The sequence below is a fragment of the Branchiostoma lanceolatum genome, chromosome 2, assembly GCF_035083965.1.
Source record: "Branchiostoma lanceolatum isolate klBraLanc5 chromosome 2, klBraLanc5.hap2, whole genome shotgun sequence".
In the NCBI taxonomy this organism is placed as follows: Eukaryota; Metazoa; Chordata; class Leptocardii; order Amphioxiformes; family Branchiostomatidae; genus Branchiostoma; species Branchiostoma lanceolatum.
In genome coordinates this window covers 20,432,974-20,450,883 of record NC_089723.1, presented here as the reverse complement: position 1 = coordinate 20,450,883, position 17,910 = coordinate 20,432,974, and the positions used below count along the sequence as shown (strand labels likewise).

Sequence of the window (17,910 nt, the reverse complement as noted above, 5' to 3'; positions counted from 1 at the left end):
TTCAAGCAAATGTTGTGTGATTAGATTAGATTTCATCCATCTCCAAGCAGATGTGTGTTTCGATCTATTCACCTCCAAGCAGATATTGTTCAATTCGATTTCATTCATCTCCAAGCAGATGTTGTGTGATTAGGTTTCATTCATCTCCAAGCAGATGTTGTGTGATCAGCTTTCATTAAACTCCAAACAGATGTTATGCGAGTTGATGTCGTCCGTCTCCAAGCAGATGTTGTGTGATTAGATTTAATTCATCTCCATGCAGATATTGTGTGATCAGCTTTCATTTAACTCCAAGCAGATGTTCTGTGGTTAGATGTCGTCCATCTCCAAGCAGATGTTGTTATAAGCTTTCATTCATCTCCAAGCAGATGTTGTGATTAGCTTTCATTGTGATTAGCTTTCATTGATCTCCAAGCAGTTGTTGTGATTAGCTTTCATTGTGACTAGCTTTCATTCATCTCCAAGCCGATGTTGTGATGAGCTTTCATTAATCTCCAAGCAGATGTTGTGTGATTAGGTTTCATTCATCTCCAAGCAGATATTGTGTGATCAGCTTTCATTAAACTCCTGTCATCAACGTGAAGGCAGGTGTTGGTTGAAAGATAGTTATGCCAAAGGTTACTCAGGTAACAGGTTTGTGACCCCATAACCTATACTCATTTGGTGCTTATTAAGTGGAAACATGACTCAACTTGTCACTGCACGAAATGGCCTCGGATCCCGGCGGATACGTACAGCAATTTACAGTACCACAGACATAATACATCAACACATGACGCACAACAACAACCGTCGCCATGGCAATGTCATTTTTCCATTGCCAATCTTGTTGAAATTGCATCTCTGTGGCAACAATATAGACTAAAATCTAGAGTCTGAATATTTCTCCATATTTTGAAGACTAGCACGATCTGTTGTGTTGTTGACATATTAAACAATGATGGCGCATATTCAGACATCCATCATTCGGCCATTGACAGGTTGAACCAAGGAGGTTAAAAACGCCTCCTTAGTTGAACCTACTACACTTCGAAATCACTTTTTGCTTCAGTTGACTGTCAATCGCAATACGAAGATTAGTGCTGGATCAGTATAACTAGTATTTCGACCCTGGATGAACTAGGAGGTGAAAGTGTTTGAATAGGACAAATTACCGCGAGGCCTGCCGTGCGAGTATAAATAATGCGATAATTCATTACATTTGGGGCGAATCGGCAAAGTAGACACGTTGGGAGTAGTTGAACTGATTGCACCAAGATTCAATTTTTTTGTTAAGAAATTGTACAAAGAACTATCTGGGGGAAAACCATTTGCTTCAACCATTTTCTACAAAAAAAGGTGAACAGATTTACTTTCTGTCTTTCGAATTCATTCCATAATCTCGCAACCCTCTTGAAACCCTGGTCTTCTGGTCCGTCCCTAACAACTCTGTGTACGGGGTCAAGGGCAGAAAACCTCTGGGTACTCGATATCGATGTAGTGTTTTGACTACACATATTCTGAATTACGGTAGAGAAAAATACGATCACACACTTACGCTTGTTGCGTTCATAGAGACACTATAAACAGTAGAGACAGGTGCGCACGTCTGGGCCCGAGGACTTGATGTCAAAGCGTGACTCTCTCAGAGCGAGCTAGCCAGCCTAACTATCGCATCCTATTAACATATCTACCGATTACAGTGATGGTTCATTACGGAGTTGAAGAACTTATCATCATTACTCGTGAAAAAAACCATCCAATCCTGTCATAAGGGGAAGTTACTTTAGAAGAAAGAAAGAATATACAAAAACTAATAAAAAAGAGGAAAAGGGAATTTCATAATCTTATCATGACCCAACTATCCTCCCTTAAAGACCTAAATCCAGGTCCTCTTTGGAATATTGTGAACAAACTAAAACCAAAGAAAGCACAAGATAATAATCAAATCACAGAAGCAGAATGGTTTAAACATTCAGTAACCTAGAAAAACTTCCCGGCCAACAATGATACAAACGACTGTCCCACTTCTACAACCGACCAATTAGACGTATCGTCATTCCCAACAAATCCATCTGTTTTAGATTCACCAATAATACCAGAAGAATTAAACTCCGCTATCTCAAACCTCAGTAACAATGAATCGAACGGAAACGACATGATTTTAAATGAAATGTTAAAATCAGGAAAATTGTTGCTTCAAACGCCACTTGTCTCCATAACGAGTATTTCCCCCAGGAGTGGTACCTCAGCCACATTGTCCCAATTCACAAGTCCGGAGATCCTTCTCTCCCAGACAACTACGGCGGCATATTGATAATGAGCTGTTTGGGTAAATTGTTTTCGTCAATTCTAAACACTCGCTTAGTTAATTTTGCAGAAGTCAATAGTCTTTTCAAACCTCACCAAGCAGAGTTTAGGAAAAAACTTTAGAACAGCAGATAACCTCTTCGTATTTTAATACGAAGAGGTTATCTGCTGTTCTAAAGTTTAAGTACCTTAGTCAGCAAGAACATTACTAAGAACTCTAGGCTTTTCTTATGTTTTGTAGATTTCAGTAAAGCTTTCGACTCGGTCTGGAGAAACGGTCTCCTTTTCAAATTAAACAAGTTAGGTATAGGTGGCAATTTCCTACAAACAATCAATGATATGTATTTACAAACTACTAATCGCGTCAAATACAGTCAAGGTCTAACAGAGCCATTTGTTACAAATCGTGGTGTCCGACAGGACTGTAATCTAAGTCCGACCTTGTTTAACTTATTTTAAAGTGATATTACCTCAGTATTTGACATTGATGCCTGTAATCCCCCTTCTATGTACAGTAAGCGAGTTCCTTGTCTTCTATATGCAGACGACTAAGTATTTTTTTCTGAGTCCAAGCAAGGACTACAGTCTTCCTTAGATAGACTAGAAAACTACTGTCATACCTGGAAACTCAATGTGAACCTTAAGAAAACAAAAATTATTGTCTTTCATGTACAAGAATAATCCAGTTGAAATAGTTACTTCTTATTGTTATTTAGGCATTGTTGTCAACTCCGCGGGCACTTTCAAGGCGAAGAACAAACATCTTTGCAGTAAGGGACTAAAAGCGTTATTTAGCATGAACCAATCGCTAGACAAAGCCGACGCACCTTTGTCTGTTAGAAACAAACTTTTTGACGCTTGTGCTAAGCCCGTAATTCTTTACGGGTCGGAGATCTGGGGTTCAGTTAAAAGCTCCAATTCCTGCCCTATCGAGTCCATTCACCTAAAATTCTGTAACCATCCCTGCACGTACCGAGATCGGTGTGCGGCCTTGCTGCAAGGGCGGAACTAGGGAGGTTTCCCATTCAAGTGGAGGCCTCCTTAAACGCCATCAAACACCTTTTAAGACTTCGCCTGAAAGTGCCTGCCGACAGTTTTCAGTTAGATGCTCTCGCTTGTCAGATAGAACTAGACAAAACTGGAGCCAAATGTTGGGCGCCAGGAGTTCGGAAGTCCTTAGAGGAGTGCGGTTTTGGCTATATCTGGCATTGTTCTTTATCACAAAACACAGACACGTCCCAAATCATTAATTCCATCAATCAACGCTTGAAAGACATTCACTTTCAAACTTTCCTAAAAGAAATACACAATGATAACAAAGGTGGATCCGCTAGAAACAAACTGAGATCCTACAGATTATTCAAGTCCACGTATAAGTATATTTTCGAGACTTAGATACTTTTCTTCGGAAGAAAAGTATCTAAGTCTCGAAAATATACGGCATAGGACCGCGGTCACAAAACTCCGGATCAGCTGTCACAAACTTCACATTGAAACCGGACGTCATAACCGCACCCCCCTAGAACAACGAATATGTAGACAATGTAATCTAAATAGGATAGAGGATGAGCAACACTTTTTAGTAGAATGTAGTTTATACAATGAAGAGAGAGCTGCGCTTTATAAACTAATACAAGGCATGTTCCCCCATTTCATACATCTTGGCAACGTGGAAAAATTCATATTTCTAATGGCTTTAGATAAACCCTTGATTATTAAACACACCTGTACTTATATCTACACTGTAAGTAAGAAACGTGAAGAGGCCAAATTAACGTAATTATTAGACTAGTGCTAGCTTATCATTGTATATGTATATATGTATTTGGAAACTGTGATGTTTTCTGTTGTGACCTGTACTGAACCCAGTGGGTATGTGTGTGCAATAAAGGTCTTCATTCATTCATTAATATCGAACAAAAGCGTAAGTTGGGGACTCTGTTCTACCAAGAAAACAGGGTGGGGCAATCATTAGATTAGCGTCAGAGGCGTTTATCATGAAAACAAAAAGAGGCAAAATACATGTATGTGATTTTTGATCATCTAAATTTCAAAGAAAAACACAGGTCCATGGTGAAAAGACAGACTAAACATATGGAGTCTGAAAAATATTTCTCAATGCTGACGACTAGGACAGTCCCAAAAACGAATCTTGCGGTGGACATAAACAGCGATGACGCATATTCAGACATCCATCATTAAACCGTTGACAGGTTGAGACTTTTACACTTCGAAATCACTTTTTGTTTCAGCTGACAAACTTCAACTTGAAGATACGTGGAGCCTTTGGCATATTGTTTGCATCTCTGCATGATGACTGTCAGATTTTGATACCAAGAACAATTTGTGCTAAAAAATCTGGGTGCGTTCGCTAGCCCACAGGTTGAGTGCCACCATTACATTCCGTCTCAATGCGTCGGCCCAGAAAAATTGCAGGGCGCCACGTTTCCTATGCGCTAGCCAGGGTGCAAATGTCCAAAAGCTGGTTTTCATTACGCCATCATTCCTCCATCATGTTTTATATTTTCTAAAGAAATCGGTAACACTGCGTTTACGGTCTCTAAGAGGTACTAAGCTAGAGATCTCTCCAGAGATATACCATGGGTGCGGTATAGCCTGTAACCAGGCTCCGTAAGTTACACATGGCTAACCGCGGCCATCCAGTTACATTGCACATTTGCACTGCATGGATTTGCAACCAACAGTTGAATAAAGTTTCCGAGGAAGGAGTTTGTTTTACTCTGACCAACTTTTGTACAGCCTTGTTATCGAACAAAAACGATTTTTCTTCTTGCCGTTAACTTTACAAAAGCCAAAATATGTCAATACGGAACTCGTACGGTCTTGATACTAGTATACGCGTAAGTGTGACATTCCCCATATAGGCAGACTCTGGGTGGAAAACAACCTTGCTTTTGCTGACAATTCTGAATTATACTACATGTGCACCAAAAACATAGACAGCCGTGCCAAAAAGTCACCGATGTTACATATACCGGTTGCCCATCCCCACCTGCAGGCCACGAGAAAGACCGCGCACTACAAATATTTCCTCAATGCTGACGTCTGGAACGGTCCCTACAAACAAATATTGCCATTATCAAAAACAGTGATGATGCATATTAAGACATCCATCATTCAACCGTTGACAGCTTGAATTTAACACAAACACTTCGAAATCACCTTCGCTTCTGCTGATAAACTTCAAGATACGTGGGGCCTTTGTCTTACTGTGTCAATGTCTGCATGATGACTGTCAGTCGTAATCAAATTATTGATACAAAGAATCATTCGTGCTGGATCAGTATGGATCTTTACAAAAAAATCTGGGTGCGTTCGCCAGCCCTTTAGGTTGGGCGCCACCATTTCTTTCCGGATCAGTGCGTCGGCTCTGAAAAATTCCAGAGCGCCACCACCACATTTGTTGAAATTTTCCATGCGCTGGCAAGGGTGCATATGAACAAAAAAAGTTTGACATTACGTCATCAATCTACCATTATGTTTGATATTTATAAAAATAAATCCCTAAGACTCCTGTTTCAGGCCCTACGAGGTACTCGGTATCTTTAGGCTAGTGATCTCTACAGAGATATAACATGGGTGCGGTATAGCCTGCAACAGACTCCATGACTTATAATCTAATCTCCAAGCAGATCCACACCGGGCGCGGAAATCGTATATGCTAGCCAGAGAAGGTCCAGTCAGCCAGAGAGGGTCCAATCAACCGGGCGCTGATTGGACCCTCTCTGGCTGACTGGACCTTCTCTGGCTAGCATATACGATTTCCGCGCCCGGTGTGGATCTGCTTGGAGATTATTATAATTAGCCGCGGCCGTTCAGTTACATTGTACCATTTGCAACTCAGAGTCAAATAACGTTTGCGGGGAAGAAGTTGTTTTTACTCTGACAAACTTTTGGTGCAGGATTGTTATCGAACTAAAAACGACATTTTAGCCAGAAAATTTGCATAAACTGTCACTACGGAATTCGTACAGACTTGATACTAGTATACATGAACAGTACGCCCAAATGTGACAGCCCCCAAAGGCTTAGCATTTGTTGACAATTCTGAATTATACTACACATGCACAGAAAGCATGGACATCCGTGCCAAAAAGTCACCAATGTTACACTATCATAAGTTCCAAGCTGATATGATGGGTTGCTTTCGAGTTGTCATTTTGCTGTGTTTTACATGCCTCTATTGGTGCGTGTTTTGCCCATCCCCCGTACAGGCCACGAGAAAGAACGCGCACAACAAGACGGGCGTAGAGGTCGCCGCACCAAGCCGTGTAAAATATACCAGAGCTACGTAATTGCTTAGAAATGAATAATAGAAGTATCGACTCTAAATCGGAGGGTGAACGGTAGAGAGAAAATACAATCACACTCACGCTTGTTGCGCTCAGGGAGACAGTAGAGACAGGTGCGCACGTCTGGGCGCGAGGACTACAAGTCAAAGCGTGCCTCTCTCAGAGCGAGCTAGCCTGCCCGGGCCCAACTACCGCACCGTAAATATCTACCAATGGCAGTGACGGTTCATGAATAATTTTTTACGCATATTAAACAAAGGCGCAAGTTGGTGATCCTGCAGGGGGAGGGTAATGATTACCCATTATCACTCAGCACACCTGTGACAAATATGTGGGGGTGCGCATGCTTCGGCGAAAGTTGCCACGTCTCGGGAATAAGTACATGATATTGCTTGTTTAAAACAAAACACCCTGTGTCACTTGTGCGCGTGCTCTATACGATGGCATATACGACTGTAGTGAAAATTTGCAAACTAAAAGCTATTCTCATGTTATTCGTTGCCTGTAGATTGGACAAATAAATGGGCGTGCGGATGGCATCTAGAACATCAAGTTTGAATTTTTGCATAAGCCGGGACGAGCCAAAAATCTGGGCGCGTCGGCTAAATGCCACCTTTTCATTATTGAAAAAAATCAGGGTGCCACATTTGTTAATATTTTCTATGTGCTAGCAAGGGTGCAAATGAACAAAGAAGGGTTTGCATTACGCCATCATGCCTCCGTCATTTTTTATATTTTTTCAAACAAATCAGTAAGACTTCCTTTACGGTCCCCTCTCAGAGCGAGCAAGCCTGCCCAAATATCGCACTGAATTTCTACCAATGACAGTGACGGTTCATGCAAACAAAGGCGTAATTTGGTGATCCTGCTATACCAGGAAAACAGGGGATTGGGTAATAATTACCCGTTATTACTCAACACACCTTTGAAATATATGTGGGATGCACATGCTTTGGTGAAAGTTGCAACGACTTCGGAATAAGTACATGATATAGGTTGTGCATAACAAACGACCTTGTGCGCGTGTGCTCAATATAATTGCATGAAGGACTGTGGTCAAGATTTACAAAATAACAAGCCATTCTCATGTCATTCATCGCCTGTAGATTGGACAAATTATTGGGCGTGCGGATGGCATCTGGAACATCAAGTTTGCATGGCGCGGGACGAGCATTCAGCCGTAAAGAGCAGCCTGGGGAAAGATTAGCGTCAGAGACGTTTATCATGAAAACAAAAAGGCGCAAAACATGTGATAAACTATCTACATTTTTAATTAGAAACACATGTCTATGCTTAAAAGACGCATAAGTCTGAAAAATATTAATACTCTGGCGCATATTAAGACATCCATCATTCAACCGTTGACAGGTTGAATTTACTAGACTTCGAAATCACATTCGCTGCTGCTGATAAACTTCAAGATACGTGGGGCCTTTGTCTTATTGTGTGCATGTCTGCATGATGACTGTCAGTCGTAATCAAATTATTGATACAAAGAATCATTCGTGCTGGACCAGTATGGATCTTTACAAAAAAATCTGGGTGCGTTCGCTAGCCCTTTAGGATGGGTGCCGCCATTTCATTCCGGCTCAGTGCGTCGGCTCTGAAAAATTCCAGAGCGCCGCCGCCAAATTTGTTGACATTTTCCATGCGCTAGCAAGGGTGCAAATGGACAAAAAAGTTTGACATTACGTCATCAATCTACCATTATGTTTGATATTTATAAAAATAAATCCCTAAGACTCCTGTTTCAGGCCCTACGAGGTACTCGGTATCTTTAGGCTAGTGATCTCTGTAGAGATATAACATGGGTGCGGTATAGCCTGCAACAGACTCCATGACTTATAATCTAATCTCCAAGCAGATCCACACCGGGCGCGGAAATCGTATATGCTAGCCAGAGAAGGTCCAGTCAGCCAGAGAGGGTCCAATCAACCGGGCTGATTGGACCCTCTCTGGCTGACTGGACCTTCTCTGGCTAGCATATACGATTTCCGCGCCCGGTGTGGATCTGCTTGGAGATTATTATAATTAGCCGCGGCCGTTCAGTTACATTGTACCATTTGCAACTCAGAGTCAAATAACGTTTGCGGGGAAGAAGTTGTTTTTACTCTGACAAACTTTTGGTGCAGGATTGTTATCGAACTAAAAACGACATTTAACCATAAAATTTGCATAAACTGTCACTACGGAATTCGTACAGACTTGATACTAGTATACATGAACAGTACGCCCAAATGTGACAGCCCCCAAAGGCTTAACATTTGTTGACAATTCTGAATTATACTACACATGCACAGAAAGCATGGACATCCGTGCCAAAAAGTCACCAATGTTACACTATCATAAGTTCCAAGCTGATATGATGGGTTGCTTTCGAGTTGTCATTTTGCTGTGTTTTACATGCCTCTATTGGCGCGTTTTGCCCATCCCCCGTACAGGCCACGAGAAAGAACGCGCACAACAAGACGGGCGTAGAGGTCGCCGCATCAAGCCGTGTAAAATATACCGGAGCTACGTAATTGCTTAGAAATGAATAATAGAAGTATCGACTCTAAATCGGAGGGTGAACGGTAGAGAGAAAATACGATCACACTCACGCTTGTTGCGCTCAGGGAGACAGTAGAGACAGGTGCGCACGTCTGGGCGCGAAGACTACAAGTCAAAGCGTGCCTCTCTCAGAGCGAGCTAGCCTGCCCAAATATGGACCAATGACAGTGACGGTTCATTGATACCAAACAAAGGCGTAAGTTGGTGATCCTGCTCCACCAAGAAAACAAGGGGTTGGGTTATAATTACCCGAATAATTACCGCTGTCACTCAACACACCTGTGACAAATATGTGGCATGCGCATGCTTTGGTGAACGTTGCAACGACTTGGGAATAAGTACATGATATTGCTTGTTTAAACAAGCGACCCTGTGCGTGTGTGCTCAATATGATTGCATGAAGGACTGTAGTCAATAGAAGTTTACAAAATGACAAGTTAATCTTTTATTTTAAATTATTGCCCGTAGACTGGACAAATTATTGGGCGTGCGGATGGCATCTGGAACATCAAGTTCGCATAGTGGGGGGACGAGCATTTAGCCCAACGGCACAGCCTGGGGAGGGGATTGGCGTTAAAGACGTTTATCATCAAATCAAAGACGCAAAACATGTGACAAGGTCATCTGCATTTCTAGGTTAAAGCACATGTCTATGGTGAGAAAATCTAAAAAATATTTTGTCCCAAAAACTTGTGTCGTTGATGGCGCATATTCAGACATCCATCATTAGACCATTGACAGGTCAAATCTACTACACTTCAAAATCACTTTTTAAAATCACTATACGTGGCGCTTTAGTTTTTACAAGTGCATAAGACTGTCAATCATAATCAAATTTTCGATACGAATAATCATTCGTGCTGGATCAGTATGGCTCTAGTAGTTTGACCCTGGAGGAATTAGAAGGTGAATTGGCCAATTTACCCCGACCCTAGGGTTCACATTAAAAAGTAACCTATGCAACGACCCAACACAAGCCAGCCATGCGAGTATAAATTATGCGATTTATTACAATTTGTGGGAAAAGCGGTGAAGTGGATCAACTGGGAGTACCTGAAGTGATTGCATCAAGATTCAAATTCTTTTTTGTTGAGAAACTTGCTGGAGGAAAACCATTTGCTTAAATGATATTCAATGAAAAAGGTGATTAGACTTTCTTTCCATAATCTCGCAACCCTCTTGAAATCATTTCTAGCCCGTCCCTTAACAGCTCTGTGTACGGAGTGAAGGGTACAAAATCTGCAGGTTCTCGATGTAGTGTTGTGTGTACACATATTCTGAATCACGAGGTGTGTTATTAACGCCTAAATGCACTTGTTGGGCACTTGTACCAGGGCCAGCCATGATCTTTTCTCACCAACACCCCCCCCCCCCCCTCAGAAACATCCATCCATCCCCTACATAAATCAAGCTTGTAGAGAAATGCAACCAATTCCAATGAAGGTTAGAGCATTTTCATCTTTTACTGACATTTTAAAAGAATTCTTTTTTAAACCTTATATTGCATTTATGTCCAACTTGACCCTTTCAACATGATATGTTTCTGGAAATATGCCCCTTAAAAGTTGTCATGTATTCTGCAACATACAATTTGAATGGAAAGTGTTATATATTTTCTTAAGGAATGTATGAATATCTGGTGTAATACTAAAGATAAAGCTTTGACATGAGGCATGACACTTTTGCCTCTGCACTCGTCCCTACATACATGTATGTGTACTTACACATAAATAGCATATCATATGTAACAATTACATATATGAAATAACAAAACAACTTGTCATTAAACGTATTCTATTTCCCTGTCATAAAATGTGACAGGGAAATATTGCTGTAAGAAATATTACATTAAGTTAAATTGTCAAGAAAGAATTGAACTAGTATTATCTTATCGGAAAAGGCTCAGGTGTAGAAAGGATCTTGTCTATAAATTTACGTTGTCCTTCCTCAGCCCTGCAAATATTCTGTATCATTCCTGCTGAATACGCTATCTTAACTAGTTGGACACATGTTTTAGCTAATGTCAATCAAAGTGTTTATGTCACCAATGACACTAGAATACAACAGTTCCTGATAGCAAGCAACCATTATAAGTATTATTCAATGGACAAAGACGTTTGGACAAAATATACACCCTTCTGATATTATTGAACATCCAATCTTACAAATCATACTTCCAGTTCTTGATTCCTGCCACCAGGTAATTAAGTTAATTTGCAGGTCATGACGTCATAGTTAACACGGCTGTCAGTTCGTAATTTGGTTCTGTGACTCCACAAGCACTTTAAGCATTACGTGATGAAATACAAAACTAATCCATAAAGGAAGAAAACAGTTAAACAAGATTTGACATAGGATCTATTCTAGACTGGTCATAGCTCATCTTTTTTCTTTTTGTTTTTGTTTGCAAAAAATGTGGTGGGTTTGTCCGCAGCTTTTCTCTCGCGAGTTACGAAGGCAGTGAAGGTGGAGACACAGTTTCCGACAAAGTGGTCGGCCTGGCCGAGAATCGCTAGGTCCAGCTGGGGAACCTCTGGGTTCAGGTGGAAGACTGATAACTGGACAAACAAACAAATAAACAAATGAAACCGTAAACAATACTTGCTGGTTCAGATGAATTTACATTAAGTAAAAAAATCAAACGAATACATGTTGGTACACTAGAAGAGCATTCCGAGGCACTATAGTTTTCTCCATATAATTCACATGCTTATCAAAGGCATATGCTTCTTACGCCATAACCTTAGACCTACAGAAATAAAGAACTGAAAAGAAAGCATTATGAGGCCTTTTTTGTAGGAGGGGAAAATAAAACTACATGTAAAGATAGCCAATAATGAGTAGGCCTGACTGTACAGTGTGAGTCATTCAAGTCATGCAAAGAATTGAATGAATGAATGATAATAAAATTGATAACTGCAAACAAATGTTGTAACATTCATAATCATAATGCTTCATAATAGCTCCTATATTCTCATGAACAAAGCAACACATTTTCTACAGATGGTAGGGAAAATAACTCACTTGGTCAAATTCTTTCCTTAGATCAGGTAACATGGGGTCGTTGTCTGTCGCCACATATATGGACTTGGCTTTGACCTTTTTAACTGCTTTCCTGGGAGAATGGTATTTATTTGTAAATGCTACAGCTACCTTCATACATATAAGGTAACACATAATCTTTAAAAAAAAGACAAGACAAAACAACAACAATAATTTTTCTCACACACCAAATGCTGCACAGAAAACAAGACATTCACATATATGTATGTACCTTACAGCCTTAAGCACCTCTTTCTTGGACGGAAAACACATTTCTTTGGTCAGCGTCTTGGCGGTTCTGTGGTCGTATCCGACGCACTGACCTGACGCGAACAGGTGGGGCCTGCTACCATCCACATGCTCGCAGGCTGACTTCTGCAGGGTCAGACAAACAGACACTACAAGTCTATCTTATTTTTCTTCACACATCAACAGCTGTGGCTGTGCCAAGACATACCTGACAGCCTTTAAGACCTCTTCTACAGATGGAAGACACATTTCTTTGGTCAACTTCTCTGTAGTTTTAGGGTCGTAACCAAGGCACTGTCCAGATGCATACAGGCGGGTCTTATTACGCCCACAGGCTTTTACCTACAATGTGACAAAAGTAGAATTTCTGTTTCACTGGTATTTGTGCAGCCTATATTACAGCACATGTTGTTTCACAATAAGATACGATTCCTATAGTGCAGACCTAGAAATTACAGACTCTGCTGTCTTTTAAAAGTCTTCTTTTTGCTGCCTAACACCACTACCAATGCAAATTTTGGTGCGAAACAGCTATCCTAGCAGGCTGAAGGTTATCGATGTCCCGTAAATTAAGCAACAGCAGAGTATCTGATTGGCTGAGCACCCGACTGGGCCAAAGTTAAAAAATTGTCAAGGGAGGTATGTTAGCAGCATACTGATATCTACTATATTCTAGCTCTAGTGTGCTCCTTTGATCCAAATAATCTGGCACTAGTTAAGCCATTCCATTTAATCTTAAGCATTTAATCTTAAACATTTAGTCTTACATCTTTTATCAGTTTGAGTATGGAATATTTCTCAGAAGAATTGGAACAGGGATCAAACTTTCCTTCAACCATGCCGTCATAGAAGGCCGTACAACTTGGAGCCAATCAGAGCCCTTGCTTATATTTCAGGTGACCTCTATCAATGGGTGCCAGGCTTTTCAACAGGGAAGTGATCAGAGGAGTGAACTGGAGGTTTTTTAGATTTTTTTAAATGAGTTGCTCAGTGCAAGGCCACACGGACCACTTCTGGGCACTGAACTAACATTCACTGATTCAGAAGCAGTGTCTCTTCTCCCTCAGAAACATCAAGCTTAGGCAAACTTGACTCAATTGGCGAAGCAGTGAGTTACAAAGGCTACTCGGGAAATTCCCTATCCCATTTTAGGCCGGAATGGTTTGATCAACTGATTCCACTCACACTGGGAAGGACCCCTACTCTTTATGATAAGTGTGGTGGGTTCTTTGACATGCTCGAAGTGTGACTCTCCTTAAAAACGGGACCTCCATTTATCGTCCCAAATCAAAGCTTGGTACTCAGTTCCACTGGAGTAAAGTGAGGAAGGTCGTGTAAAGTGCCTTTCCCGAGGGCACAAGATCAGTGACATGACAGGATTTGAACCAAGGACCACTGGGTTTTGAGCTGAACACTCTGTTGTTACACCACATGACCCCACTTAAAGTTACATACATGTAGGGATGGGTACCAGGCTATGGTCCAAGCTGTTACACTTTTGACACAGCGAGGACGTACTTACCCAGTCCATCCCGTTTCGGAGATGAATCCCAACAAACGGTCGCGGAAGGTTCTTTTCGATGACCTGATTGACCTCTGCCATCATCTTGTCGGACCAGTGCACGTAGCTGTGGAGGTCGATGTTCTGCGGGAGGACGGGGAAGTTGGCCGGGGCGCCCATGAAGGCCAGCACTGGGAACTGGTCCGGAGGAAATCTGTAGGGGACAGAGTAAACGTCACGGAGCATGATGCTTTTTTGTTTGCTAGCTGTGCAATGCACCTTCACTATGGCTTGAGTATTTGACTCTTCTTGATAAGTGTGTTGGGTTCTTTAATGTGCAGAGGTTTGACCATTAAGGCTTATGCCTGAAGCTCCCTCATACACGGGCCACTAGAATTTATGTCACCACCTGAAATGATGGTCACACACTTGTTGACCAGTACAGCAGTGTGTACAACACAGGACTACACTGAATGTTGTAAAATTTAGAAATGGCAGTACAATCCATGATCTTCTATACCGGTAAGGGTTCCTGCAAGTTTGTAAAATGTTATCCTTCCTTACAAATTATTATTCACAAATTGCTAGTAGTAAGCCATCATGTCGTGCAACAGACCATACCTGCACACTGACTTACAGCATGGAAACATATGTTGGTAAATAATGGGAATCAGTGCACAGTACTGCACACTGAGGCATAATTGTCCTTTCAACGAGTGTCTGGCAAGTATTGTAAGTACTTGTGTAACATTGTCTTAAAACCAGAAGACCACCACTCTATTGGCCATATCACTGTCTGTAGTGATACCAAATGGCTGCTGTTTGCATATCTCAATTAGATATTGTCTACAATTTCTTAGCTTTTGTATATTTATTAACATCAGCAATTCCATATCCTGGTTTCAAGCTATGTTTCTATACATAGCTGCTCTAATATTGCAACAAATTGATGATGATATAGAACCACAAATCTACCTTTTATTCCACTTGTCCACCATGCCTCTGTCCTCAGTGTTGTAGGACAGTCCTTCGTAAAGCTCCGAGCCGACAAAATCTACATCAAAGTTGTCCCAGAACGGACCAAACGGGTTTCCCTCCTGAAAATATCAAATAACTTCTATATGACTGTTTTTTTTTAAAGAACTCTCTTCACAGCCCAAAAGGGCTGAATTGCGGAATTCCGTACATAATCTCCATACATAATAAAATACAAGTCATCAATACATTAAAATACATTCTCAGCAATGCCTTAATCAAAATGCAATTGCAATTTGTGCTAAAGGTAATATGTCTATCTGTCAGTGTCAAATCAAACAATTGCAAGTTAGAAGTTTTGCATAGATTTCATTCTAGGTTCACATCATTTCTTTAGAGACCAGCAGACAGCAAAAAACTTTCCAATACATTTTCAGGTGAAAAATACACTGGAGTCTCTGTTGATTTTGAATTTGGTGACGTTATCGCAAACAACAAATACGGGGCTTCATGACTGCTCAAAATGTCAGATTTACAGCTGTGTGTATGTGTACTGTACCTTAGCAGGACAGCTTTTCTTGTCTTTGGACCTCTGTGCTGCCATTGTAAAGCAGAAGCTCTTGCGTTGCTCTGGAGGCCAGTGTTCCGGTGCTAGCTGCTCCATGAAGTCTTCCATAGGAAGCACTCGGTGATATTCCTGTAGCGGCTCCACTCGGAACCAATCTTTGAATGGCACATGGAGCTAGAGTTGACAGGAGAAAATTGTCATCTGTCATTGTGTACAGTTTTGTACGGTTATATTTTTGGACCTGCTGCCCTTCAATCATTTCTGGCGTTCGCCTGGATGTGGCCTTTTGGCAGTATGTTGAATTGAAGGGTCAAGGATCAAAATGTTTTGGAAAACAAATCTTATTCTACTTTTAAGGGGAGGGTATGTGATCCTAACGGCATGGGGAGGGGGTGAAATGTAACAAGAGGTCAAGAGGTTCAACCGTTGGGATACAGTGCACGTGGACGAGGGATTGTGATATGATGTACATGTGTGTGTAAGTGTGTATATGTATGTGTGTATATGAGTTTGGAAGGAGGGAGGGCTGTGACTTGATGTCAGGGAGGGAGTTGGGACCCTATGGCATTAGGAGGGGGGGCAGTGGTAGAATGGAAGGAGGGGTCATAATCATACAGCAAAGAGGGGACTGTGACATGAACATTTGTAGGGGAAGAGCATTCTCCCTCGAAAAGCCGTCCCATAGCCTTCATATACTTAGGTTGTCCTATAGTGGTGGTGGTGGTGGTGGTGGGAGGTTTTACTGATTACTAGTAATGTAACCCCCATTAACATTAATCCGCTGGATTACACAAATCCGCCACTTTGAAATACAGTGAGTTTGAGTGATCTCTAGTACAGCACCCCCCAAGGTATGCACAGTGCAGATACTAGTACTAGTATACAGGAGTGCAATATACTGGGGGACGTTGGGTTGGAGATCTGTTTGGACGTATCTAATCACAGTGGTAAAATTATAATGTACCCTGGCGGAGTTATGTTAGTAGATGTTACGTACATTAGTGTACGGTGGTTTTCCGTGCCTATACTGTATCCATGGTGGAAGCACCAGAGTTCTGTCCAGGCCCTTAGTGAACTGCAGCGCTCCCAGGAAGTGGTCAGCCTGGTTGCCAAACCTTCCTGCAACAACACAGGTACAGTTAGGGCAGGTTTACACATGGCACTTTGCACACGTTTGTCGTAGGACAGTGACCTAGGACAGTTCTTGATACACACACGAATCCCGCTGCGCGCCGCAGTGCGTCACACTGTTGTGAACCCTGGTGACCTATTGCTGCATGGAAATGGGCTGCCTGCGACACCAGTCGGTTCACCCAAGGCTGGGCTGTGTCACAGACTCCCCACTGTGTGTCGTAGGTCCACTCTGGAGGCGCCACACAACAAACACTGCTCGCCACCGCCACGAGGCCAGTTTACACGGATAAGAAATCTGTCCTACGACATGCACTGCGTGTCGATCCTTGTAAGACAGATAATTCTTTGCCCTGTGTAAACAGACCCTTAGCTAGCATTGATATGTGCCACTGCAAAACAGAAAGTTTAAAGTAATGTCAAGGGAAAGTCAAAAGCCACCACACAAGGCTATTCACAACTTTAGCAGCTTGTAGTCTATGATCTGATGATGGAGATTTGCATCTCTTTGAAACAGTGCCATTGTTTTAGGCTGGGTGTAATTCTGGGTATTCACTAATAGGATGGAACACAGGCTTTACCATTGTTTGACTATATATTGCACAAATCTTAGAAAACGTTTCTAAATGCAAATTCTTTTGAAAGAAAATTTCACTTCAATTTTTAACCCTTTTGTATGAGAAATCATTGTGTTCACGCATTATATTTGCAAAAGATTTTCTACAGTTCTATCACATACCACAACAATAATATTATAATACAACAAATCATAGAGATAACTAAGGCCGTTAAACTGTTTTACTTCTGCTAACTTATCTCCTTCCTGTCTTGTACATGTTGACATTGCATTCATTACATAGCCATAGTCCGGTCATGGCGCCTGAGGCTTACTACTGAATGCAGGTTATCATAGGCTTTGTCAGCCTGTGATTTTGGAGCTGTTGTACTTTCGGTAGAACGTGGTGTGTTTACTGCCTTACCCATACACGGACAGTACAGGATGTATCCTCTGCTGTCCCACTGCAGTTCTGAGCCCCTCACACTCGTGTTGGCGACAAGTTGTACCGTCAAGAACACCAGGAAACAGAAACATCTGCTACAAAACAAGGAACACGTCCGACTGTGGGACGCCATTTTGGGAACAAGTGGCTGCGCGCGCACACCCGGAAGTACAGAAGTGGCAGACGACACCAAGTTCCTGCTGATTGGTCAGGCTTGGCCAATCAGGTGCTCTCGTTTCTCATGTCACATTTTCATTCGCTATATCACATGTATAACTAGTACATAAGGCA

At 41.7% G+C, this 17,910-nt stretch overlaps 2 protein-coding genes across 3 annotated transcripts in view; both read right to left on the bottom strand.

Annotated features, from left to right (window-relative positions):
• Positions 1-9,247, bottom strand: part of LOC136427839 (von Willebrand factor-like) — a 39,777-nt gene extending 30,530 nt beyond the window's left edge. The window contains exon 1 of the mRNA XM_066417016.1: positions 9,203-9,247. The gene's annotated coding sequence lies outside the window, so the exon portion shown is untranslated. The remainder of the gene's footprint in view (positions 1-9,202) is intronic.
• A 1,343-nt stretch (positions 9,248-10,590) lies between these two features.
• On the bottom strand, positions 10,591-17,779 carry LOC136427836 (GDP-fucose protein O-fucosyltransferase 1-like). 2 transcript variants are annotated; one of them, XM_066417013.1, is made up of 8 exons: positions 17,599-17,779; positions 16,485-16,606; positions 15,479-15,661; positions 14,920-15,041; positions 13,966-14,158; positions 12,652-12,785; positions 12,177-12,267; positions 10,591-11,710 (listed from the first exon to the last, which is right to left on the bottom strand). In XM_066417013.1, the coding sequence occupies exons 1-8, from the start codon at positions 17,750-17,752 to the stop codon at positions 11,525-11,527; spliced, it is 1,185 nt and encodes a 394-aa protein (XP_066273110.1). In that variant the 5' UTR covers positions 17,753-17,779; the 3' UTR covers positions 10,591-11,524. The 2 variants fall into 2 exon arrangements, with proteins under 2 accessions (XP_066273110.1, XP_066273109.1); XM_066417012.1 differs by lacking the exon at positions 12,652-12,785 and adding an exon at positions 12,427-12,569 and having other exon boundaries at positions 17,599-17,778.
• Between the last annotated feature and the right edge of the window lie 131 nt (positions 17,780-17,910).